Below are 26,984 nucleotides of genomic sequence, written 5' to 3'. Positions count from 1 at the left end.
TTCATTGTGGTCTTAATTTGCATGTCTCTGCAACTAATGATGTTGAGCACGTTTGCTTATTTGAGAAGGTTATGTTTTAGCAGTCTGTTGTATTCTCTAGATACTAATAATTTTATAATATCAGTGGCATTTGAAGTGAAAATTTCTTTAAAAAATTGGTTAAAGATTTGAAAAGTCATGGATCACCCGGGTTGCTCAGTCAGTTAAGTGTCCAGCTCTTGATCTCAGCTTAGGTCTTGATCTCAGGGTCATGAGTTCAAGCCCCACACTGGGCTCCACACTGGGCATGGAGCCATCCTAAAAACAAACAGAAGATTTGAAAAGTCACTTCCTCTAGGTCCATACTGTACAAAAGAAGGTGAGGGTGTGGAAACTATGTTACATTTTGGCAAAGGATGGTCCACCTGAGTGACTGATGACAAGAGCCAGAGAGGGAGAGCACCTAGGACTTGAGCATGGAGATTGGCAGAAGGCAGATTTCATGGTTCTGCTAGCCTTGGGATGGCTTGCTCGGGCCTTAGCTAAACCTGGTGTTTGTGGGAAGTAGACCTCGATTTAATTACATTTTCCCGAATGCCCCAGGAGTCACCTGGGAAAGCTCAACAGTCCTTTGTGGCCGGGGAGTGTTTGGTAGAAGCCTGCTGAACCTAGAGCTCCCTCTCTGGGGACAATTTGCCGGAATCAGTTAATCAAGCTTGAGAAATCAGTTACTGCAGGTCCAGGAATGCCACCACCCTGACATTCTGAAACCCTATTTCTCTTGTCCCTCTCTTAGTTAATTAATTAAGCAAACATTCCCTGACTGCTTACCGCATGCCAGGTACTAGGAAAACAGTGATGAAGAGAACAGGAATGGTCCCTGCAGACTCAGAATGTGAGAGAAATGCTTCAAGGGAAAACAGAGGCAGCCCTGGGAGCACCCAGGAGGGGCTCCTAACCCAGCTGTCAGTGCAGGGGAGGTCATCAGGGCAGGATCCCAGGCAAGAGGCAGCTAAATGGAGACCTAAGATTGAGGAAGAGTTAGCCAGGCTGACAGTGCTGGGAGAAAGGGAAGGGTTTCCAGGACAGGGAAGACACCAAGGAGTCCCAGTGGTAGGAGAGAGTGTGGCCCATTCAGAGCCCGTAAGTAGTTTCTTCTGGGCACGGTTTAGAAGGTGGGAGCAGCGCGAGAGAAGTAGGAATCACCAGGGAGACTGGCTAAACCACGACACAGATTGGACCTCATCCTCAGGGCGGTGGGGAGCCGGCCAAGCATTCTAAGAGGGGGAATAGCATATGTGGATTTACAGTTTAATCGAGGAACTGAAGCTGCTTTGTGGTAAATGGATGGGAGGGGGACAAGACTGGAGGCAGGGACACCGGTGAATTGGCTACTGTGGTCACCCAGGAGTGGGATGAGAGTGGCCTGTTGACTGGCGGCGATTGTGAAGTAGGAGCCTTTCCAGCCAGTAACTGGAAATGTGCATAAGGGCAGGAGCAAGTGTGGGACTGACTTTGAAACATTGAGAAATCTGGTACATAGTACTGCATTCTTTTTGGTTTTGGTTTATTTGTTCACTTCCTTGGAAAACTGATGTAGAAATGTCCCTTTGGCTTCAGTTACCTGAGCAGAGGGGTTTGGGCATTGCCAAACCCTCCTTTGTGGACAGAATTGCTCCAGCAGCGATCGCTATGTTCTAAAGTGGAAGGAGGGAATTATGCAGGAGGCCAGGGCCATGCTAAGGTGCATGGCGGATTTGGGGGAAGAAGCCTGCCTGCTTGTACCCAGCAAAGCCAGAGCAGTGCTGCGCTGGGCTACTTCTTCCTAAGAACCTTCTCTGTATGTCTCTTGGAGGGTCCCTCGGCCCAGAACCCTTTTCTGGAGATCCAGAAACTCTACTTCCGGGAAAATAGTCTCCAAAAAAACCTCTTCCAGGCCTTTCTCAACTCATGCACACTCTATCAAGGTGTGTCTTCTTTTCCTCTAAGATTTTCCACTCAGATTGGGCAGGGGGTGGTTTCTGTGCTCTGGTTTGGCCATGGGGGTCTCTAACACTAGGCTATTTAGATTTTATCTTTCCTACTTGGTTCCTCCTACCTTTCCAGAAACCCATGATGGGTTTGCTAGAAGTAATGGAATAGAAATGAATGCTTGGACAGAACATAACCATTGGTCTCTTAGAAGGTACTGATAGAACAGAGAGAAGTGGGGGGAAGGGAACTCATTTCTTTGGCATTTACAGTATGCCATGTACTGTGTCAGGAATTTATTTATATATTTTCTCATTTAGTCCTTCAAACATCATGCAAGGTAGGTATTGTCATCTGCATTTTTTTGATGAGGAAATTGATGCCGAATATAAAGGCTTGGCCAAGGGCACATAGTTGGGAAGCTGGGGCTAATTCCTACTGGGGCTCTTTCTGCTACGTTAATTGTCCTTTTTAAATTACAGACTTGCATTCCAGCCTCCTCACTGTTACCTTGGGGATCTGAAAAGATTCATGTAGCTTCTAAATCAACCAGGTGATTCCTGGAGAGCAGCTTTTGCATGAGAAAAATCTAGCTAATTATTTATTTCAGTATTTCTGGAAGGTAGGCCCTATCCTAGGCCACTTACAAAACAGTTTGGGATTACAAACATGTCTCATAGTGGCATCCTGGCTCTCAGTGCCTGGGAGGTCAGTTGACATCTTTAAGCAACAAATTGGGAACAGAACCGAGGCATTGCTGATTTAACTCTTCTTTTGGGGGTGAGAAATTTTGGGGGCCTGTGTCCTAGAGATTTGCTGAGCAAATGACAAAGAAAAGAAATAGGTCCTAAAGCTTGAATATTTTGGAGGAATTCCTGATTTGTTGGATTGTCAATGAATGAATTAAAATACATAATGTAATAGTAGGGTCACTCCTTCTTCTCGGGCACTGAAAACTCCCTCCAATCTCTTTTCTTCTCTAGAGGTTTTAAATGCAAGTCCTTGAGGGGTAGGGGACAAAAGAGTAAAATCCTGCTAGAGGCTGAGCTTTGCATTGAGATCTCATTTGGACTCACAGATTTTTAGTCCAATACTTGGTTTTGTACTGGTAAGTGGTCACTGCATTCATTCTTTTTGCTGTTTGTTCCTCATGCCTAATATCCCACTTCCACCTCTGCCCCACTCGGGGCCACAAGCATAAACTGAGCGATTTAGAAGTAAAGCTGGTTTCTGGTTTCTGCCCAGAGTTCATGACTACCAGGTGCCTGCAGGGCCCAGCTTTGACCTGTGTGTCCCTCCCTTCTTCTACTTTTCACTTTCTGCCCCTTCCCCAACTTTTAATTTTAGCACGGCTAGTTAATATAAATTCCTGCATTTAGTAAGTACAGTTGTTGAGTGGGCAGCTGGGACACACAGAATGTTGTACCCCCATGTATGAGAACCATCCCTTCCCCCAGCATGGGGAAGCAGTCCTCCAAGGAGGTACCCGCGGCACCTGACACGGAGTAGCGGGCCCCCGTGTGCAGGTGCAGGTGGAACAGAGCCAGGGTGTGCATACGGCTGGGCAGTGGGAGCTTGTTGCTTTCACAGGTGATGCTCTCCGCCTGCCTTAGCCGACTTGTTTCTCCACGGGGAACTGTTTTCTTTCCACAGGCATGCAGCGCTGGGATTGTCCCCATCACCTGGGAACCAGGTGTCAATGGCACTTCCTTGGTGTTTCTTCACCGTCTTCTAAGACGCACTTTCTAGATTGGGAAACTGCTTTCTCGATGGTGCCATTTATCATTTGAAGGACACAACTGTGTGGCCAGATGAAAATGTAGTCCGCAGCAAATTTTCAAGGAATAGCATAAATTACTGCAGGGCTGAGGCAGAGTTTATAAATGTGGCTAACATTTTATGTGAAGGGAGGCATTTTCTTGGAGAGGTGAGGCAGGTCTTTGGGATTCCAGGATGCCATTTCCAACCTCAGTGTTTTGACCAAACACTCAAGTCTGTTTTCATAAGTGCGTTTGTCACTCCCAGACGATCACACCAATGGAGCTAAAATGGTTAGGATTATAATGACTGGCTTCCAGCCTGCTGCCAGAAAGCTTCCAGAGTCCCCGTTTACTGGAGAACCCCGAAGCCAAAGGTTGGGGACTCGGGACTTCCTGGGAGCAGTGAGGACACGGATCCGGGTATTGAGGTCTCAGGTGAGGGGGCTGGAGTAACAGCCCTCACTGGCGTCTGGCTTTGCCGCAATCGCTGATCGCGCTCTCCCCTCCTGCTTTATCTTTCAGTTAATGACCAGCCACAGCGGCCCTGCATGAGCTGCAGCCACAGTCTCCACGGGCTCCTGAGCCACACGCGCTGCGGGGGGCGCCCGCGGAGGTAACATGGCTTATTGGCCTCAGTTGAGGTTGCTGCTGTGGAAGAACCTCACTTTCAGAAGAAGACAAACTGTAAGCCTGGGTCTCTCCAGTTCGGGGAAGGGGTGGGGTTTTCCCCGCTTTTCTTCATGGTTTTGAGTTGGGGGTTGGAGGAGGGAGGAGAGGGAATCTTCTTGGTTTTCTCAGAGGGACCGAATGAATCTGGCCCTGGTGGGCACAGGTCCCTGTGGTCCTGAAATAGCCCTGTTGCTTATCAGAGAGGGAAGATCAGCAGCCAGGCAGAAACGTTAGCTTTAGTATGTGTGCCTAGTGCCCAGGCACGAGTTCTGACTTCTGGAATCTGGCACAGAGTTGCCCCTGACTGTCCCACTCTTTCCCTTTGCTGCAGCCCTGGGGGCCACCTGGCTCTCCAAGAGCACCCGAGGGCCCTGTATTTCTGGGAGGTGGGAATGAAGTGAGTTAACGGCCCAGCTCTTAGGGAGAGACTGGATCTCTTCGTGTCAGTGTGGACTCTCTCAGCTCGGACTGCTAGCCTGGAGGAATATAAAACTAAGATTTGTTTGATTTCTCTGGAGGGTTCTAAGCCACTCACTTCCTGGATGGGACACAGAATTCTTTGCGTAATCCTGAGAAGATCATCTTTAATGCTCTGGTGAATGGTATTTTTACGAGGAGGAAGGGGAAGGCTGTGAGGCATGGTGAGCTCCCTGAAGCTCAGACATCAGCTCTTGGCTTGTCTATTTCCGAACACTCTTGGACACACCCCATCTAGTCTCCTGGGTTTAGCTGCACTGCTCTGTAGTTGGCTTCTTTTTTTTTTTTCCTTAAAGATTTATTTATTTATTTTAGAGAGAGAGCACATGCAGGGGCTGTGGGCAGAGGGAGAAGGAGAGAGAATCTCAAGCAGACTCCCCTGCTGAGTGCAGAGCCCAACATGGGGCTCTCTCTCACAACCCTGAGATCATGACTTGAGCCGAAATCAAGAGGTGGGGACACCCAACCGACTGAGCCACCCAGCCAACTACAAGCCCCTATAGTTGGCTTCTAAATCTGTTTCCCACTTTGCTTTTTTCTGAGTTCTAAACCTGTGTCCCCACTGGGCTATCTTAACTAGGCTTAACATGTTTATAACCAAAATGATCATCTTTCTTAGACTCAAAGAGCCATAAGAGACCTTTGAGAGAATTTAATTAGTGTTTCTCAAACTAGAATAATCCTTGGACCTTTTTTAGAAGTACAAAAATGTCAAGGTCCCCTTGTGTTCACGAAATTTCTTTTTTATTGTAATGTTACTTAAATGTGTACATATGTGACACTAGATATAAACCTCTGTGCTTATAGGCTATCATATAACCATATGACACACGCATACTTACAAATGAACTGCAAACCATATTGCAAAACCAGTGCAACTCAAGTGAACATTGTTAGTGGAGTAAGACATCTGCCCTTGTTCAGCTGAAACCAAACTCTAAGTCGTAATGTGAATATGGTAGTGAAGGCCGTAGTGCAGATTCTTTTGAGGTTGGACATTCTGTATTACTATGTGCTAATGATTCCATTCCTCAACCACTTTCCCAGTGACCTTCATTTGATGTCATTTGGCTTCCGTTTGGTCCAATCTCATCATTTATAAATTGTGTCTGCATCTGTTCCTTTCTCATTAGTCTGCTACAATTATATTGCTGCCAACGCAATCACAGACACAAATATAAACTTAGGCTTTGAAATCTTGTGCCAGAAGTAGTTACAAAGTAGGCATTCAGAAAATTCAGTTACGTTTATTTGAATTTGTTTAGATGACCCCTGAAATGAAAACACAAAATGTTTAAAATCCTCAGCAGAGACCTCATATTTAATCCCTCAGGAATATATATTCTAGTCTGAGAAACAATGATTTTTTTTTTTTTTTTAGCCCCTCATGTTACAAATGGGGACCTGAATCTTAAGGTCACTAGTCAGAGAGTGGAAATTAGAATCTATGTAGCCTACCTGTCTTGGTGACAATAGATAGTAAAGTATAACATATTATTATATAATATAATAAAAGCAAGCACTTAGAATGAGTTTCCATGTGCTAGGCACCTAAATGGGTTATTAATTGGATTAATTCTTTAGAACCCATGAAGTACTGTTGTTTCCTTGTGTGGTAGCTGGGGTACTTGAAGTAGAGAGAGTTTAAGTAATCTGTCTGAGGTCCACATCGCTGGTCAGGAGCAAATGTAGGGTTCAGATCTAGATAACCTGACTTCAGCATTGGTACTCTAAATCACTATGTCAAATTGCTTTTCTTTTCTTTTTTTTTTTTTTAAAGATTTTATTTATTTATTTGAGAGAGAGAATGAGAGACAGCACAAGAGGGAAGAGGGTCAGAGGGAGAAGCAGACCCCCCGCTGAGCAGGGAGCCCAGTGCAGGACTCGATTCCGGGACTCCAGGATCATGACCTGAGCCGAAGGCAGTTGCTTAACCAACTGAGCCACCCAGGCGCCCGTCAAATTGCTTTTCAGTAGTATTGTTATTTTTTCTATTTTCAGTCTCAAAATCTTGACGTTTCTGACCTTTTTCCTCACCTTTGCTCCTGTTTCTCATGGCTGTTCCCAGCTCCTGGTGTTTCCAGGTCCTGTGTGTTCATCACCTGTCCTCACTTCTTAACTACGGTGTGGTCTGGGTCCCCTGCCTCTTCTCATTCTCGTGGCGGCTGCTCACATAATGGGAAACTGTGTCTGTCATAGTGTGTCCATTAGCCACTGAGTGGTGGAAAGAATTGTAGCATCTTAGCAAAGAAAGCAGGGCTCAAGGGTAGTCCAGTCCTTGATTGATTGATTGATTGATTGGCAGGCTTTGCTTTGTCTGCACTGAAGGTTTAATGCCCATGGATCTTAAGTGCTGACTAGTAGCTACTTCCCAATCCACCTGGCTTGGATTTCTGGATTATATTGTTGAGACAATAGGACTTGTTAAGCGTTTTGGTGCCATTTTGTTAGCTCACATAGTCAGAACCAGCCCTGCCCAGTAGGCAGGGGGAGAAGCTCCATGATAGTTCTTGCTCACAATGTGTGGAAAATCATTGCTTGTTTCCCATTTTCTCAGATCCTAAAGTATACACACTCGATCCCAGAGTCTGGCACCCAGCATATGCTGAAATCGTATTTGCTGAACGAGTGGTGAATGTGTCAAATGGGCCATCAGTTTGCAGGTCTCAGGAGGCTCTCCTGTTGTAGGGGCCTTGTGTGCTGCGTCCGGGAAGAATGTGTGAAAGCTTGGAGCTGAACAGTATACTCCAGAATAACCCCGTGGAAAGGCAGCATTTGCCCTTTCTCTCTGTGTCCTTGTTTGCTGATGAATCCTGGGGACCTCTCTTGTGCCCCCATTGTCCCCTCATGGGGACCATCAACCAGGGTTAGCTTTCCGTTGTTGGGCAAAGAATACACTGAATTGTGAAAGTTGGGGGCAAAGCTCAGTTTGGGTCCAAAGTAACGGTTAACTTGTGTGGGTGGCAGTCATTCAGCACAAACAGGGCTTGGGACAGGAAGGGCGAGGGGCTTGAGAGTTCTCAGGATCCTCATCTGGTTTCAGGCTGAGCCAGAGGCCAAGGTCCCATGGAACAGATGGGACAGTGTGGCCATATGGCCTCTCTCTTTTGCCTTTGCTACTAATTGTCTCCATGAGATCTGATTAGCCATGTGGCTGGGAAAATAGGTAATTCTGATTTTTGCATAGAGTATCAGTATTTGGACATTGGTTAATGATAAGGAATAAACTATCAAATAAATAAAAATTAAAACTCCTCATTTAAGAGCCAGTAGAGAATTTTCCAGGGTAGATGAAAAATTTCCACATTCCCTCCCCACTTCCAGTTCCAGCTGATACATTTCTTTTTTTTTTTTTTAAAGATTTTATTTATTTATTTGACAGAGAGAGACAGAGAGGGAACACAAGCAGGCAGAGTGGGAGAGGGAGAAGCAGGCTCCCCGCTGAGCAGAGAGCCCGATGCGGGGCTCGATCCCAGGACCCTGGGATCATGACCTGAACCGAAGGCAGACACTTAACGACTGAGCCACCCAGGTGTCCCAAGCTGATACATTTCTTCCTTGTCCTTGTTCCTGGCCTGGTAGTGATGGTTCAAATCCAGATAGTAATTCTAATTTTTATTTAATTCTAATTCAGTTCTAATTCCAGCTTGGCCACCATGTGCCTCAATGGCTGAGGGAAACCCACTTCTCTTGAGTTTTAGTTTTGTCTTCTGTGGAATGAAGAAAGTTAGAACACAGCCATTTACTGTTTCATTTGGATGCATATTTATTGAGCATCTACTACATGGGGGGCAGCGTGCTGGGTGTACAGTGGTGAAGCAGGCAGACGTGATCCTTGCCCTCGCAGAGCTTACTGTTCAGTGAGGGAAGCAGATATGAGATACATGATCACAGAAGTAAAAATAAAATAACAAACTGTGTTAGGTGTCAGGAGAAAATAAATCAGACAAACTGTGGCACTGTGTTAGATACCACCCGGATATGGGTAGGGGCTTAATTTAGGATGGAAAGTTAAAACAGGTAAGCCGAGAGCCCTGAAGTTCAAGCCGGGGAAGATCAGGAGCTCAGAGATGAGGAGCACCATATTCCAGGTAGAGAGAGAGAAGGTGTGAAGGCCATGGGTCCGAATGCATGCTCCTGAGTCAAGGAACAGAGAAGCCAGTGACACTGGTGGGGTGAATGAAGGCTGGCTGGAGATGAACTGGGGATCGGCAGGGCCAGGTCACGCCTGGCCTTGGAGCTGGAGAAGGACAGCTGAATTTTATTTTATGTACAGAAGAAGTCTCACAGGTGGATGGGTCATGATTATGAGGATCAGATTGTGTGGTCCTTGGCACTGAAGGGACTTGAGCGACAATAGCCCAAGGCGACAGTTGTAATCCTCACATGTATATGTACCATTTTACGTTCTGTTTTCTTCTTCCACTTGACATTATTTGGTGTGTATATTTCCATATTTCCAAATAATCTTCAGAGTTATAATACTGATTCTTGGTGTGTAGACTGCGTTTTGTAGTTTTGACATGCTTTTATATCCATTATCTTCTTAAATTTCAAAACAATTCTGAGAGGCATGCATTAAAATCTGTGTTAGTAAGAGAAGGATTTTTTGGCCCTAGCATCGCAGGATGCCATTGACATTCCTGGTAGTTTTACAGTAATCCACCAGTGTAGTTTTAATTTGATAAATTCATACCCTGTTGCCAACATTTGAATGTTTGTTTATTAACTCTCTGGGCCTCACTGTCCTCATCTGTAAAATGGGTACAAAAGCACAAGGGGGTCACTAGAACTGGGTTCAAGTGCAGGTGCACTCTGTTACCAGGTTGCGGGTGATAACCTCTCCAAACCTTAGCTTCATGGTAACAATGCAATCTATCTCACAGAGTCATTATGAGAATTAAATATTAGAGATGAGATATGTAAAAATACCTGGTATGCAGTAGGTGCTCACTATTGGCTGTAACTGTTATAATTCACGTGACCTTGGTGGAACCAGTTGATGTTTTGTGACCTTGCCACTAATGCGGTCATTTCCCACCGGGGCCACATGCTGTTTCAATGCCATGTGGCCTCTGGAGTTGGGCAGAACTAGCAGTTAATCATAACTCTGCCTCTGTCTCCATGACTTAGCCCTCCTGGAGCTTTAGCCTTGCCACATATAAAATGGGGACAGTAATGGTTCCTACACCACAAGGCTGTTTGGAGGATTAAATGAGATAATCCATATGTAATGTGCCTACTACATACTGGACTCTAAATAAAAAAATGGTAGCTACTATTTATCCTAAATGTACAGATGGTAACTTCAGAGTGCCAAGGTTGGTGACTATCTTACTCATACTCTTCATTTAATTTTGTTTTTGTTTTTTTTCTGAATTCATTATTCTTTTCTGAGTTCATTCACAGTTAATGCCATTTTTAAAAAGTTTATTCCTGTTCATATTTGTAAGTGATTTTATGTAGCTGTAAGCTTGTAATGCATACAGTTTTGTGTTCTGCTTTTTTCACTTAGTGTTACATGGTTAATAGTGTCTGTGTTTCATAGATGGGAGGACAGCATAATATATTGTCCAGTAGATGTACCATAATTTAATCATTTCCCCAGTACTGTGCAACTAAGTTGTTTCCGATATTTTGTAATTACAGTGTTTCAGTGGATGAATAACTTCATGTATACAGCTTATTGATATTTTAAATTTAGTTCTGTAGGATGAATTCCTATGCATGTTACTTGGTCAAAGGGGATAAACGTGTCTTTTGACTATGTATGGTCAAATTGCTTTCCCAGACAGCTCCACTGATTTATATTTCCATCTTTATTATTTCATAAACTTCAGTTCATTCTCTTACTCAGTCTTTTTTAAGACTTTCTATGTGGCAGGCTTAGTGAGAAGAAAGTGACAGTGGGGGAGAAAGTCCTTTTGAAGTAGGGCCCCTGCTGTACCAAGTGCTGGTGAAGGCACGGAGTACGTGGGAGGCTCCAAGGAGGGGCTTCCAACTCTGCTGGTAGAAGAGACCAAATGTCATTGAAAGCTTGGAGATTTCAGTGTGTGTTGCCTCTTTGGGATTATTTTTAGAAATATTAGGAAGACCAGCCATGTCTTTGGTCTTGGAGACCCCATTGAGAGCATGCTTTCTTCCAAAGAGGGACCCATTTATACCCCCACCCCCCATCACCCCCCTATGCCACCATGTGCTATCAAATAGTATAAATTATTCTTCATGGTTATATGGTAACAGTGGATTTTTGTTCCATTCAAGAAGTAATACATGCTCATTATGGAAGAATTAGGAAACACAGGAAAGTGTTTAAAAAAAAAAAAAAGTCACCCATCTTCTTATCACCCCAGGACATCTACTATTATCATCTTTGTATTTCCTTCCAAAAAGACGATTTTAAAAAAGACTTTAATGGGTAATCATACTGAAGGTTTTTGGAAATTAAAAATGGGTTATTTAAAATACCAAAATGCAACCACAAATGATAAACAAAAAAGCAAAAACACTCTGAAGCACCAGCAAGAGCAGACAGTTTAATTAATTATGATCTTTTCACAGGATGGAATATCAAAATGGCCATTAAAATCCATTTTTAAGAGAATATCTTGTCATGGAAAATACTCCCATTGTAATGTTAAATGAAAAAGCAAAATACAGAATTATATATGCTGTATAATGTCAGTTTTGTAGAGAAAAATATTCATGTATGCATAGAAAAAAAAGACCAAAATATTAATAGGGGGCACTGTTAGCTCAGTTTACTAGGGATTATCTTTGGAAAGTAGGATTAAGGGTGATTCGTATTTACTTTTTCCTACTTTTCTAGAATTTTTTAATTTCAAATTTTCCACTAAAAATGTATGGACTTAAAGATCAAGAAAAAAAATTCTGTTTGAAAAAAAAAAGGGGGGGGATTTCAGGCCAGTGTTCTATTGATTTTTGTGGTTCTGCAGCCACAGTTTTAATTACTCATAACCACAAGGCCCCGTGACTCTTCTGGGCTCTTTGGTGTTCATCCTAATTAGAACCTCAGAGTCTAGAAATGAAGGGAATGAAAGAGGTGAGAGTCTTCGGGCAGTGTAGCTCACCCCTGGTTCAATAAAATGATGTCTTAACGATTTCCATCTTGTCCCTGGGCTTATTTATCCCTTGGCAACTCACTGAGGCAGGGTTTTCCTTTAGAGACACTGCACTGTTTTAACCAGAGTGGATCATGCTTACTTGTAAGTTTAATGATCTTCTAACCGACTGGAGAAGGTGGTACGGAGACCCTGATAGACAGGGAAGGAGAATTTTGCATTTTTCCCAGCTCTTTCCAGTCCTGGAGGCACAGAGGTCCATATGGAACCCTGTGTCAATTTCCATTGTCCTTTGGAGCCTTAGCCCAACTGTGTGTGCCGTTTAAGGAGCGGAGGTGGTGTGTTGAGCCCAGCAGGTTGCCCCGCCCTCTCCTTTCCACTAAAGGTCCTTCCCTACCTGACACTGCCCGAGGGCTGGGAATGCAAAGCTGACTGAGTGCTTGCCTTCAGGGTGCTCCTATTGCCTGAGGAAGCCAGTGGTGGGTGATTTCAGGCTGGAGGAAAAGGCTCTGGGAGGAATATGCATGGGTTACTGTTACAGGAGAAGGGTTTCTCACTTAGCCTGAGATTTTAGTCAAGGAAATGGTGCTGGAGTGTGTTGAAGAATGAATAGGAAGTAATGAGCCAGATGAAGCAGGATAGGAAGGGTTTTCCCTTTCTTCAGGAGAACACAGAGGTGTGGAATAGTATGTTATGAGAACTGCAAACAATTCAGCATTGATAAAGCCTGGAGAGTAGTGGGAGAGGCTGAAGAGCCCATCAGTTGTTTAATTAACAACTGTGGATTTCCCAAAGCCCAGCAGAGTTAAGCATCCATGTTATTTTTTAAACTCACAGTGCTCTGTCTTATTTCCCCCTCAGTGTCAGCTGTTGCTGGAAGTGGCCTGGCCTCTGTTTATCTTCCTGATCCTGATCTCCGTCCGGCTGAGCTACCCACCCTATGAACAACATGAATGTGAGTATCTGAGCGTCCCACGTCAGACTGCTGGCACGCGACATCCAGGCAGTGGGCACGGACTACATTTGTCCTAAGCCACTATCTTTAGGAAACACCGCACATGGTTTGGAATAGAAACGCTTCCTGTTTTCTGATAAGGCGTGAACTCAGGAGACCATTTTCAGTCCTAGCCAATGGTGATAACAGTAATTATAATAATAGCCAACATCTGTTTCATGCATTTTAGATCATGAAAGTAAAAGCAGCTTACCGATAAGTCAGAGGATGGTGATTAAAAGAGCCCCCTGAGGCAGTGCCTTAACTCAGCTCTCATCTGGACCCTGCCAGGTTTTGTTTTTGTTTTTGTTTTTTTATATGCATTACATCTTTATTGCACAGTTGCAAATCAGGAACATATCATTTTAAGCAGCATTTGTATAGGACTGCTCAGATTGCCTAATATGATTTCATTGGATTGTCATAACAACCTTGTATAATAGACCCTCATTGTTAGCGTTTGCTTTAATTTCTCAATAAGTAAATTGGGGCTCCAAAAAGTGCAGGACTTGCCCTAGGTCACACATCTAATAAGTGACACAGAGGAAATCGAGCTCCAATCATCTGACTCCTGGGCATGTGTTTGGGTGATGGCCTATATAGTGAGGGTAGAAAATACAGTAGTGGCTAAGAATACACGCTCTCGATGTCAGGTGACCTGGGTTTGAATCCTGGCCTCGACACTTACTTTACTAGGTATATCACCCTGGGCAAGTGACTTCACTTCTCTGTACCCGATTGTCCTCAAATTTATCAAAGGGGAATGACGACACCTACCCCATGTGGTTGTCCTGGGTGTCATTCTGTCATCACCATCTTTGTCTCCTGGCTAGGCTCATTGGATGGACTGACTGCAGAAATGTCCCAGTCTGAAGGGTCAACGTTTATGTGGGAGGTTTTACTGGGACCTCTGTTCCATTGCTTCGGTGCCTTTTCTTACCATTAGCTAGCTCCGCTCACAGCCCGCCGGCTGCGCAGGATATTTTTGCAGGATATCGTTCTTCGAGGAAGAGATGGGGTTAAGGACACCTTTTAATTGTGTTCTTAGGCTGGTCCCATCTCTCTCACAGCACATAGTGGCAGTTTTTTTACCTGCTAATTTGCTAATACATCTTATACATATTGAAGTTTAAAAAAAATCCGAAATCCACAAAACCTCAAGAACATTCTACCAGATGCGTTTTTTCTGATTTCGCCAGAAAGGAAAAGAGCATAAAATGAAATATATGCTCAATTTGTGGGCCTGGAATGTAATTCTGCTTTTTCTTTTGGTGCCCGAAAGATTAATGAACAAATGCATATTTGATTTTATTTTAGCATTACCCTAAGCTTCACTGAAGTACATGTTTTAGGGTTTTAGGGAAAACTCAGCCTTTTTATCTGCTAGGCTGTGCTCTCTCAGGAATAATCACAAGCAGGCAAGACGGTGTAGTGGAAATAGTGCGTACCTTGGCATCAGACAAATTGGGGTTTGTTTGGATCCTTGCTACACCTCTTGCTGAGGTCATGACCTTGGGCAAGTTGTTGAATTTTAACCCAGATCCCTCTAGATCTAGATTATAGATTCTAAGAAATGTGAAATTGCTGTACTTACAGAAGGCAGATGCGACTTTTGCCCCCACCTGTGCACTTCTTGCAACCTTACCCTCCTATTCTCACCACCTTCTAGGGACCTCGCTAGAAGGGCAGAGAGCTAAGATGAAGCCTGCAGAGGTGTCTTGTGCCTGGGAACAAAAGATGGGTGTTTAATTCTTCCCCATAAATCTTTCCGAGTTTGATCGAGAGCCATCAAGGTCCTAATCACTTCCCTGGGCTGTGGAGGTCCATTACGATATTTGATTGTCGTCCTGTATACCAAATGCCAAGTCCCCATACTGCCTTTTTTTTTTTTGCAAATCGGGTGGGACCTCTAGGGAAGGGTCTTTGTTTTACTCCCCAGGGATTAGCTTGAAATAACTTCCCCTCCACTGCCCAGTGCTGCCTGGACCAACACCACCCTATTTTGGCTGCCAGTATCTTCAGGAGGTTAAAGAGAATCCCTTAATTCTTCGAGTATTTGGTTGGGTTACATAAACTTTTCCCTGCATGAGGAGCAGCTGACCTAGGCAAGGGACCTTGTTTGGTTTTCCTTGAACTATTAACAGGGAGATAAGGAGGTTTACTGAGTAAACGTTCAACAGGCCAGAGTCCCTGCAGAGGGTGGCCACAGTGATCAGATCTTGTTACATCCTTGCTTTGGAGGTTGCCTCTCTGGTTGGACTATGATAGAAGGAAAAGAAAAAAGGGACCCCAATATTAGAAATGCAGAGGGTAGCAATTTCTGGCTGTAGCTTACCTTCTGGGGAGACTCTGTTAGCATATCTGCGCGAAAAGAGTAAGATGAATGAAACGGGATTCCTGCTCTGGAGGAAGGTCGTGGCTGTGGGGTGGAAGGAGTATTTCTGGCTGGACAGTGGTGGAATGAGTACTGTCGTAGGCTCACAACCAGAGTGCTGCAACAGTCCTGACAGGCTCGCTCTCCGGGCCTTTGCCCTGGACCAGGCTCTCTGCTACCTGCTTTGCCTGTAAGAACTCACGCACTACTCACTGCAGCTCTGTGGAGTCCACTGTATTTCTGTCACCGTTTTACACCTGAGGAAACTGACGTAGGGGTTGGGTAACTTGGCCGAAGTTGCTACTTAGCAAGTTGCGGGGACTGGATATGAATCCCTGTAGGTCTGACCCCAACCCCTGTAAAGCTGCACAGCCCTTTGTCACTTAGAGCCATTGTTTTTAATGGTTGTTAACTCTCTTAGGGTCACAGGTAACCCTGAGAATATGATGAAAGCTGGAGCCATGGCCTTTCTGTCCAAAGGAATTCACACATGCTTGGTCCTTCGGCTAAAAGCCCCTGGTCCCAGGGCACATTTGTCTTGATCCTCATCAGTGGCCCCTGTGGCTGCCTACTACAACCAAGGTGTGCCTCTGACACCGAGGACCTGCCCAAGGACCCCCAAACCTGCTGTTTGTCAGCAGCTCCTCCGTGACGAAGGGAAAGGAAAGTGAGGAGGTGACCTATGGGATGGGGCTCGTAGTTTGGATGAGCGGCAGAACAACACTGACAACAAAGGTAGCTTCACAGATGACATCTGACCCCAAGTTAGCGTGTTTATTACGTGCCTTTAAGGAGCTTATGGGCTGGCAGAGGAAGAGAAACTAACATGTTTGGCCAACAAAGGACAGTACCCGAGGGGACTGAGAAGAGATAGAGCACAAGGGAAGCCTCGGATATAAGGGAAGGAATGTGGATTGGGATCACGGAAATGTGGGTTCCACTCCCAGTCCTGCCCACTGACTCCTTCAGCATTTTTTTTTTTTTAAGATTTTATTTCTTTATTTGAGAGAGAGAGAATGAGTGGAGGGGGAGGGACAGAGGGAGAGGGACAAGCAGACTCCCAGCTGAGCAGGGAGCCCGACGCGGAGCTCGATCCCAGGATCATGACCTGAGCCGAAGGCAGACACTTCACTGACTGAGCCACCCAGGCGCCCCTCCTTGAGCATTCTCCACCTGCCACTTCATCTTGCTGTGGTCTCCTTAGAGAATGAAGGAATTGGATCAGGCCATTCCCAGGGCCCTCCATGTCTCTGGCAGGTGAGGCAGGCGGTGGAAGGTGAAGTAAGGGTCGTCAGGCACTTTCTGTGTGTGGTCTACTCTGCCCCTCTCGTCACTTCCCCATGGCTGAGGTCATGAACCGCCGTTTACAGATGATGCAGGTAGATTAAGAACTACTGTCTGATGCCAAGTTTACAGCTCAGGCTGGGATTAGTCCAGAGGTGGCAGGTGTCTGGGGTGTGAGGGATGGGACACACACATTTGGGATGGAGCAGTGTACGGGTGGAAGCAAAAGAGATAGAGGGTCCTGTCGAGTCCCCAAAATTGCCTCAGAGAGTTAATGTGTCTCTTTTTTTTTTTTCTTCTTCTTGATTTCATAGGCCACTTTCCAAACAAAGCCATGCCCTCTGCAGGAACGCTTCCTTGGGTTCAGGGGATTATCTGTAATGCCAATAACCCCTGTTTCCGTTATCCGACTCCCGGTGAGGCCCCTGGGGTTCTTGGAAACTTTAACAAATCCATGTAAGTACTATATCGGGTTTTCTTTCCAAACTTGTCAGTTAATACTCTTCCTTCCCTTCTCAACCTCTGGAGAATTTTGAATGGTTGAATTTGAGTGAGGTTGTTTTTGTAAAGATTTGAAGAACAAGGGCATGGAGAATTGCTGCCAGGATTTAAGACTGTGGGATCTTACTTTGGTGCATTTTAGGAGTAACAATATGTAGCTCTATGACAATAAGGGTCCTGTGGTTGGGGGCCATTCTTCCAAAAACTGGTCAGTAAGTAGGGGCGGGGGAGACACAGCATGTCAGCTCTGTGCATTCATTAGCCTACTCACTTAGCAACATTTCCTGTGCATTTGAAGCGGCTGGTCTAGGTGCTGGGGGAGGTGGTACAGAGATATGCACAGGAGGGAGCCTGCCCGCAAGGAGCTCACTGCCTGGGCTGGGCGAGTTTGGTCCTTTGCTCCCAGATTCACTCTGACTCTGTCACTGCCCTGTCATACTGCGGTGTCCCAATGTCTGCAGGTCTCTCTCTTCCCCGGTGTGAGTTCCCCAAGGGCCAGGATGTTGCTTCCTTTGCTTTTGTCTTCCTGGCTCCTGGCTTCAATACTGGACATAAATATGGACTTAGTAAGTGTTTGCTGAATGAGCCATTGAAGATTCTTGGAATGCACAGAACCGTGGCATGAGTTCGAGTGGACAAAGGACTGTAGGAGATGTATCAGGACAGTTTCGAGGAAGCTGCTGCCAGGCCAGACGGGACAACATTATAACGTCCGTGGACCTTAGGCTTTGTAGCTTTCAGGGACCTCCTTGCACGCAGAAATATTAAAAATTTTATTTGATAAACTGTGTTGGTGTAAAGATGACTATAATCTAGGTTAGATTCATTATCCTATATATTCATCCTGAATTTCTGAATTTCATTTTTTTTTAATTCTGATTTTAAAAGACATTAAAAATTTTTGTGGACCCCTAAGAGCATCCTGGGCCCTAGGCACTGTGCTTCTGTGTCTCATGGATAAGTTGGTCCTGGATGTGTGTGTGGGGGTGGGTGGGTGGGTGGGTGTGAGGGCTTCCTGGAGAGGAGGCACGTGGGCTGGGCCTTGAAGGGTGGTAAGATTTGGTTGTGTGGACACCCGGGAAGAGCATTCAGGGCAGGGATGGCGGGTGGATGGGAAAGAGCCCAGACTATCGGTGCTGCTGGCTGTGGTGAGTAGTGGGAGTGGACCAGGGCTGGCCCATGGAAAACATGGTGGGGGCATGTTTTCCTGGCAGGTACTTTCTTCAAGCCAGAGAGGCAGCTAGTCTAACCAGGGCTTTTCTTCTTTTCTTGCACCCCCTGCAGCGTGTCTCGCCTGTTCTCAGATGCTCAGCGGCTTCTTCTGTATAGCCAGAAAGACACCAGCATGAAGGACATACACCAAGTTCTGAGGACGTTGCAGCAGATAGAGCGTTCCAGTCCAGGTAAGCAAACGCCTTCTGTGCATTGGTTCATGATTGGAAATCGGCCTACACGGGGTGAGACGGCAGCCCAGGTGGCCTACTACTTGTTCCTTCAGCACTTCCCTAGGGAGCTTTCCTCCTCAGTGGCTGGCCTGTGTGGCCTCTCTGCAGGTGTTGGAAGACAATGAATGTGCTGGCCTCCTCCGGGGAGACAGAAGAAAAATCACCGGAGAGGAAGGGCACAGGCCCCGCGTTAGGACAGTTGGGGGGTGTGGGTTGCTGCCAACTCCATTTTTTTTTTTTTTTTGGAGTTGCCCGTATGGTTGCCTCGAATGGGCTGATTTATAGACGGATGATTATGTGCACCTAAGAGCAATTAAAGTTGCAACTTGATATGGATAGGTGAAAGTTCTAAAAGGGAAATGCAGCTCATCTTCTGCCTAGTCATTTGACTTCGTCTGATGGGCGCTTGACGTCTGATCTTTTAAAAGTGAAGTCTTCATCTCTGATCTGGTAAGTGCCCGGGGAGCTTCTTGCTGGCCACTGAGGAAGTGTCTGAGGAGCAGGCATGGGCTGCAGAAGTCATGGAGCAGCCTGCCAGGCCATGGCCTACCAGGGGGACAGTCTCCCGGGTGCAGGCAGTCACGGCGTGCCTGGTCTTTAGAGAATTTAAAAGCAGTAGTGAAGCTGACTAAGAGTGGGTCTGCTTTTTGTCATCACCATGTACCGGTGGTTCTAAACGATGTCAGTCATAAACTACTCCCCATCACAGGCCAACTGCTGCCACCGCCCCCTCCAGGAAAGTACCTTTTACTCGGTTTGGTGTTTTAGGAGGGATGGGGAGGGTCAGCTTCTGCTGAAAAGCCTCCCGGTTTGTGACCCACTTGGCAAAAGAAGAAGTGGTGTGAAGTGCTAGAGTTTCCACCAGACTTGGAGCATTTTCTTAGGAAGACAGAATGGCCCTTTCCCCCGGCAAGAGAAGATGCAGTGAGCAGCTGGGGCCCGATGGCCCGGGGAGTCGTGTGCAGGTGGTAGGGAGAAGGGGTCGCTTCCCCTCGAAGAGCGGCGTGGCCGTGCGTGGGCTCCTGGGTCAGCTGCGACGAGCTCCTGGCTGGACCACTCTGGGCTGCCCGGCCGGGCCCTCTGGGTGCTCTTTCCTTGCCCTGTAGGCCCCTGACCTTGCACACGCATCTCTGTCCCATCGTAGGACCCAGAGGTCGCAGCCACCAATCAAAGTCTCCGTCCTTTCTGATCTGCTCGAGGCCCCTGCCTGGCAGACCAGAGGCAGAGCTAGGGTTATTTCTCCTACTACAGAGACTCAGTGTGTCCCATAGGAAAGAGTGCTAGGGTATATTACTTTGTAGCTTTGTGACTTTGTGAATAAGTCATTTAGGCTCCTTGAGGCTATTCTTCTCATCTGTGGAATGGGGACAATAGGAGAACCTATCTGGTAGGATTGTCGTGAGGAATAGATGAGATAACACTCGTAATTGCTTAAAAACAGCCCCTGACACAGAGGAAGTATTTAGTGAATATGAGCTGTGATTATTTTGAAGTGGTGACATCTTAGCCAAACCATTTAACCTCTCTGAGCCTTAATTTCTTCAGCTGTAAAATAATAGGTAACTTGGAACATAAAATGTCAGACCTGACACAGTGTCTGACGCATAATAGATGTTCAATAAGTGGGAGGCACTCTAATTCTTAGGTGTCAGTGAGGCATTTCTGAGCACCTGGCCTTGCTCTTCTGCCTCTCAACTTCATGGCTGGGGAAACAGACTAACGGATGGGGCTGAGTTTTAGATCTTAGTGGGAGCTTCCTTAGACACAGGACCATTTTTCTTCTTTGAGCAACTGGAGACATAAGGTAGGGTGGAGAAGAGAAGACAAACCTGTGTCCAAAAAACTTTCTCTGCAGAGCTCTGAAGAGAGGATCTCCTCTGATTTTGATTATATTATAGCAGTGCTTATTACTCATCTCTCCATTCACCCAGTCCGTTCCCTTGTCTACCCTGCAGCTCCTTCTAGATCGGTCCCACCTTTCTTTGCCTGTCTTGCACCACTAAGCCAGGCCTTGGACTGGAGGGAAATGCTCAGAAATGTTGCTTCTTCTAGGCAAAATCAGTCACTTTTTGCCAAATTTGAATAGCACTCTAGATTTCAGAGAGAATCCAAGGCTGGGGTATGCCAGTGTAGATCCTAACCTAGAGACCTGTGTTCATCTGCACCGACAGCCCTACTCATGGTATGATGATGGGCTTAGCCCTCTTACACCATCACTGTCAGGATTGGAAGGATCCTTGCCCTCATCAACCTTCTCTACTACACACCCACTTCCTATGATGAGACCTACCTCTCACATGGCAGCCCATTTTGGGGAGTAATAGCTCTAATTAGCAGAACATACTCACTACCCTGCTATACCTTCCAGTCGATGAGGCTAATTCGATTTCCCTTGAAATATTTAAAGACAGCTCTTGTGTTTTTTTTTCCCCCTTTCTTCCTAAAGTCTTTGATTTTTCTAGGCTAAATGTCCTCCGTTCCTCTTCTGGAATATTTTTTCCTCCCTGATTTCTGCCTTTCCTCTGGTTGTGTTTCAGTGTGTTTATGTCTTCCTTGAAGTTTTTTTTTTTTTTTTAATTACGTTACATTAATCACCATACTGTCTTCCTTGAAGTTTATCAGAAATTGCAACGGTATTCCAGCATGGAGTAGAAGGGGATTTTTGTCTCCCGTGTTGTGAGCACTCTATTTCTGTTAATGCAATATGAGATTGCATTGGACTTTTTGGCATCCACGTCACACTGTTGACTTCTACTCTGCATGCAGTCGACCAGTATTGCAGTCTTTTAAATACACAGTATTGCAAATTACTTGTTCTTCATTTCTTAATCATGCTGTTGGCCAAAAGGGAAAACATCTATTTCCTTTCTATTTTACATTTTTAAACTCCCTATGTCATTTTGTCCTACCCAAACCATTTTAGATTCTGATTTTGCCATGTGTATATTTGCTGCTTCTTACTATTTCCTGTCACATAGGAATTTGATAACTAGCTCTCTTTGTTCTCATCCAAGTCCTTAATGACTGTGGCCTAAGGCTGGAGGTTTCAATCAGTCCACTGGAGACTAATAACCCCTTTGGACTACTACTGCTCAGGCTCTTACAGATTCACCAGCCTATGGTGTCATCAGTGCTGGGCCCCTGGCCTGTGATCTAGTTGGAAGACTTGTTATTTCCTTCAGCTTAGATTCATTAGACTATCCACAGATAATTTGTGGATATGGGGGGTCTGTACTCAGATACTATCTTCTAATCCCATGGCTTCCTGGACTGTAGCATCATTTTATTTCTATTTATTGGATGAGACCTTAGAGGTCTTTTAGTTCATTTATAGATAAATGGGTTGACTCATTCAGTCATTCAGCCAATATTTATTGAACTTAATACGTGCCAACAAGTGTTCTAGGTGCTGGGACACAAAGGTGTACAAAACAAAATGTCCCCGGTTCATATGGAACTTCTATTTTAGAAAATAATCTGATCCAGAAGGGGGAGGGACTTTTCCAAGTTTGCACCGCCACCAGAAGGTTATTCTAGGAATGGAGGACAGCTAAATGTTGCTTCATGAAATTCTCTTTCTACAGTGCTGTCTTATGCTGTTCTAGGAATCCTTCAACTGAGAAGGCCTCTAGTTTTAAGAATTAAATCACAGACAAGTCTAATTATTCTTGAAACCATCCTAATGAGAAACCCACGTAGGAAGCCTTACAGAGGGGCCTTGCCCTATTTTCTCATCACTGGAACTCTTTGGACATTTTATTATTTTCTTCCAAAATCTATAACCACATAGGTTGAGCAGAGGTTAAATTAATGTTTGGGAGTCCATGTGAGGAGCATTCCTTCTTCATAAGTCCCCATCGTGACTGCAACACAGCAGAAATACAAAAATTGCACAAATTCTCAGGAACTGTAGAAAGTGACAGGTTTAGATTCTGTCTCTGAGATGCAGACTGGCAAGGATGAGCGTTTCTCTGAGTGAGTTTGATGTAGTATCTGAGATTACTTCAAGCAGTATACAGACTACAACTTTTAATTTTAACTCCTATCAAATTGCAACTTCATGGGTGGTATTGCTTAGGAGGATGTTAAATAGAAAACGTGAAGTTACAGAATACATTTTTGTTTTCTGTCCATATGGTAAAACTTGTGAGAGCAGTTTGTTAATGATGGAAAATTGGAATATGCTGGTAGAAGAGAAAGAATTTGGGGCTTTGTGTTAAGGTTTGTTTTGGGAACAAATTCAGGCTCTACCCCTCATTATCTGTGAACCTTGAGCATGTTTAGATTATCTCTGACCCTCAGTTTACCTAGAAAGTAGAGATTACCCAAGGGTCATTGAACATTAGCTCAGATGACATCTGTGGCGATGGCTAATAGGGGGGGCAAAAGCACATAGTTGACACATAATAAATCTGAGCTGGCTCATCTCCCCTTCTGTTCCTGGCTGACTGTTTGGTTTTACCAATTTGTTCAACCTCTCTGGGCCTTGACTTTCCTTGCCTTGAAATTGGGACTTTGGCACAACGACCTGAAAATGTTTAATCTTGGAAACTTGGTCAGTACTTGGAAGGGGGGGTCACCTGGGACTAACCAGTGATGTGGGCTATCCCCCAGACTGTAGTTCTCCAAGGCAGGACGGGGCCTTGTTCACGGCTCTCCCCCAAGCATTAGCAGGCACATGGTGAGCAATCGGGGGATCTTTGTGGAATAAAAATGAGAGAAAATACCTGCCCTTTCTCCCTCACAGAATATTTTAAGGGTCAAGTGAAAGTGCTTTGAAAGGTATAAAATCCCAGCACATGTAATTTCCCTCGTGTGAACCCAAATCAACCAGGCTAAATAATAATGACAGAAGTTCTTCATATAGTCTCGGCTTGCTTTCTTCCACAAGGTTCACCTTCCAGAACGTTACAGGTGCTGCCATGAACCTGGAGGCCGGAAGTAGATTTACTGAGAAGCTAAAGAAGGTTCACTCTCCTCGGCCCCTTTGAAGGCCCTGGTAGAGATCTTAGCTATCAGAAAGTGTCAAAAGCAGGATTTTTAAAAAATATTTTTAAAAAAATATTCTTTTTCATAAAGAGAGACTCCCAAATTGTGTCAGCCTCAGGCATCACAGACCTGCAACTGCTCTTGCCAGAGGTCCTGGGGAGACAGGAAGAAGTGCCATCTTCCTTAGCCTCCCTCTTGGCCCTTCCCCCCAGGCTCTGCCACCACACCAGCCCACCTGCCCCTCTCTGGTGAATCCGGCAGGTTCAGATGGGGTGACTAGCCGACTGGCCAGAGCCAAGGCCTCCCCAGTAGGCCTGTGTCGCTCAGATCAGGACTGAGCTAGAGAAGATGTCCCTTTGCTTTCTGCTTTGTCTTTTCTACTTGTTTCCTTTTCAGCTATTTAAACGTATCGGTTAGTGCTACCCACCAGGCTCTTTAGCCGGCTTCCTGCTGAACATCTCTGCTCAAACATCCACTTTACCCCAGTGCCTCATTCCTTCCCCAAATCCTGGAGTTTCCACTACAGACTCTCATCTCTAAATGGCACCATGGGGCCCAGGCTCCTCTTGAGTTTATGCCAAGCGCGGTCAGCACTTCCTGCTTGGCTAGAAGTTGGGAAATGCACATCGTGGGGCTGAGGCTTCTTGCCTTCCTGGGTGGGCCATCCTCAAATCCCCTATAAGAAGTTCCCAACTCCCCGACTATCCCTCATTTTCATAGTTAGTTAGGCTCTTGTCCACTGCTGTACCCCATGGCTGCTCCCTCAGCCACACCATTGCTTATGCTGCTCTGGGACAATTCCTATGCTTGTGGAGGTGCTGTGGAAGTTCTGTGTCTTTATCAGCTCTGACCTGGCCCAGTGGATAGGATTACGGGGGCGTTCTTTGGTGTGGCTGGATGCCAGATCCCCAGTCTCCCCCATGTAAGGGACTCAGCAACTTCCATCCTTAGCCAAGATCTTAGCTCTCCAGGTGTCAGGCCCTGTCCCAAATTACAGCCACCCTAATCCTTTTTAATGGAAGCTGAGTGGGTGTTCTGTGGGACTTCAGAAGATCATCTTCTGGACCTGCTGAATCAGGCCAGGCCAGGTAGGTGGGACAGTTGAGAGATGGCTTTCAAGCTATATAAGTAGGACTGGCAAGTTACACATATCTGTAGATGCCATGTACCCAACCATCCACGTGAATGGCACTCCCCCTGAGAATTATGCTCCCTGAAGTTGGGTAGTGCGTGGGCTACATGGCTCTTTGCTGTGGCCTGGAGGACTTATCCCAGCACCTCCCAGTGAGGACTAGGGTTACAGCTGGCCCCCCACCGCACCTGGTCCAGGGGCTTCGTAAATGCCTTCAGTCCGGGATATAGAGCCCTCTGAAGCTTATGAGAACTTTTCTAGGAAAGAACAAGGAAGAACTTTGAGCATTTTGTCACTGGGCTAGAGATGTCACTTTGGAAGACATGCCACATCATGGAGATCAAGGGTTGGAAGGCGGCAGGCGTGGAGGAGAGATCTAGGGCAGCTCTGCGTGCACCCCACATCCTGACCTGGGTCTGGAGCTTCTCCGGCCCTTCAGCTACATTTTGTATGTCAGTGGTATGGCTGCCATTTTCTGAATGTTCATGGGACAAATCTGGTTGGTTTGGCCTTTCTGATGTGGTTCTGTGAGACTTCCGTGAAGTAAGTCCTCGGGGTTATGCTGGATTTTACTCAGGGAAGAGGGTCCTAACTTTGTGACTGTTGGATTTACTGGTAATACTGCGAACTCACCGTGTGGACCTTTGATTCTGCTCTGATCTTTGAAAGCCAAGCAGACCTGATCCCCCGAGGGCAGGGCAGGCGTTGGTGACAGGGCAAGGTGGCAGGGAGTTGAGCAAACATCCAGTAAACATCCGCTGAGCAGTATAATTTAGCGCTAAGAGAACACTTGGCAGCCTTGGTTCAAATCTGGCTTTTCTGCTTCTCACCTATGTGACCTTGGATAATTCCATAACATCTCTGTCTCTAGTTTCCTCAAAATGGAGATACCAATGAGCTAATACGGGTAAAGCATTCAGTGCAGTGCTTGGCCTGTAAGAGGCACCAGGCTTGTACTTCAGTTCACTGCATACCATGTGAGGTAGGGGATTTTGTTCCTTTTTATGCACAAGAGGAGCTGAAGTTCAGAGAGGCTAAGTAACTTGCCTAAAGCAGCATAGCTGGTAAAGGGAGGAAGAAGGCTGGAACTTCGGTCTTTCATACTCTGCTGTTACTCCATCCTAAAGAGAGCAGCCCAGGGAAGCTAGAAACTTCCCCATGGTCACTGGATAATGGAGTATGGATGGCTGGCATCAGCAGAGAGACAAGAGGGCTTCTGGGAGAAATACCAGACTTCCTTCACTTCCCAGCTTCATTGGGGAACAGGCATGGGTGGAACGTTCCCCAAGGCCTGTCTAGAAAGAACATCCTGTGACTCACAACCATTTCTCCTTCCCTGCCTGAACCCCTTCTTTCCATTATGGACCGCCACCAAAGTTGAGGCCGCAGCCCCAAACTTTGTTTTCTGTCCTTGTGGGCCCCCTGTGAGTCATCTTTTGGGGAGATCTGATGACATGTATGTCATCATTATATCATCAGACTGGAAATTTCTTGAAATCTTTGCGTGATTGCAGTTCACGTTTTGCATGCACTTGTTGAAAGCTCTGATCTAGGGCCTGGAGTTTCATATTTTGAAACTTTTCAACCTACCGTGAGGAAGTTTTCCCAGACCTGTCAACAGCCAGGCTGTGTCCTGGAGCCCAGGCCGCTGGTTTCCATCCAGGGTAGGGGTCTGGCCCCAGCTAGGCTGTAATCAGGTAGATGCAGTGCTGCACAGCTATGTTGAAATATTACTTGAACTAAACTGAATCAAAGGTCAACTTTACCCAGACGAGAATAGAAAACACAGGGCGCCTGGGTGGCTCAGTCGTTAAGCGTCTGCCTTTGGCTCAGGCCCTGATTCCAGGGTCCTGGGATCAAGCCCCGCATCGGGCTCCCTGCTCCGCGGGAAGCCTGCTTCTCCCTCTCCCACTCCCCCTGCTTGTGTTTCCTCTCTCGCTGTGTCTCTCTCCGTCAAATAAATAAATAAAACCTTTAAAAAAAAAAAAAAAAAGAATAGAAAACACAATTACACTCAATTACAGGACAGCATGTACCCCACAATGGTAGACTGCCTTTAAAAAAGTTGGATTGTTAACGTCAAAAACATTGTTTCAAGAACAGTGTTTCATGTGTCTCGCTTTTCCAAAGATTTATTTACCCCGTGGGTGGCAAAGAACAGTTTGGGAGTCCAGTGTGTTTCTAGCTGAAAGCCTCCCATCTCTTGTGCTCTCATCACTGTTGCGTTGAGGCACAAAAGACAATCTTGGAGTGACACTTCATCGAACATCAGATGAAGTTGCAGCAAGTAATGATGCTATTTTACATTTTGATATATTGTTACATTG

General features: G+C 45.7%; 1 protein-coding gene across 1 annotated transcript in view; it reads left to right on the top strand.

Moving 5' to 3' along the window:
• Nucleotides 1–4,232: 4,232 nt before the first annotated feature.
• The window catches only part of ABCA1 (ATP binding cassette subfamily A member 1), a 99,925-nt gene continuing 77,173 nt past the window's right edge, over nucleotides 4,233–26,984 (top strand). The window contains exons 1-4 of the mRNA XM_081804081.1: nucleotides 4,233–4,394; nucleotides 12,800–12,893; nucleotides 16,905–17,046; nucleotides 18,376–18,494. Of these exons, the coding sequence (XP_081660207.1) occupies nucleotides 4,329–4,394; nucleotides 12,800–12,893; nucleotides 16,905–17,046; nucleotides 18,376–18,494 (421 nt within the window). The 5' untranslated portion in view covers nucleotides 4,233–4,328. The remainder of the gene's footprint in view (nucleotides 4,395–12,799; nucleotides 12,894–16,904; nucleotides 17,047–18,375; nucleotides 18,495–26,984) is intronic.

The sequence above is a fragment of the Leptonychotes weddellii genome, chromosome 14 (assembly GCF_054177405.1).
Source record: "Leptonychotes weddellii isolate Sample4059 chromosome 14, ASM5417740v2, whole genome shotgun sequence".
Classification (NCBI taxonomy): Eukaryota; Metazoa; Chordata; class Mammalia; order Carnivora; family Phocidae; genus Leptonychotes; species Leptonychotes weddellii.
The sequence above is the reverse complement of the archived record's forward strand: the minus strand, read 5'-3'. Positions and strand labels throughout refer to the sequence as shown.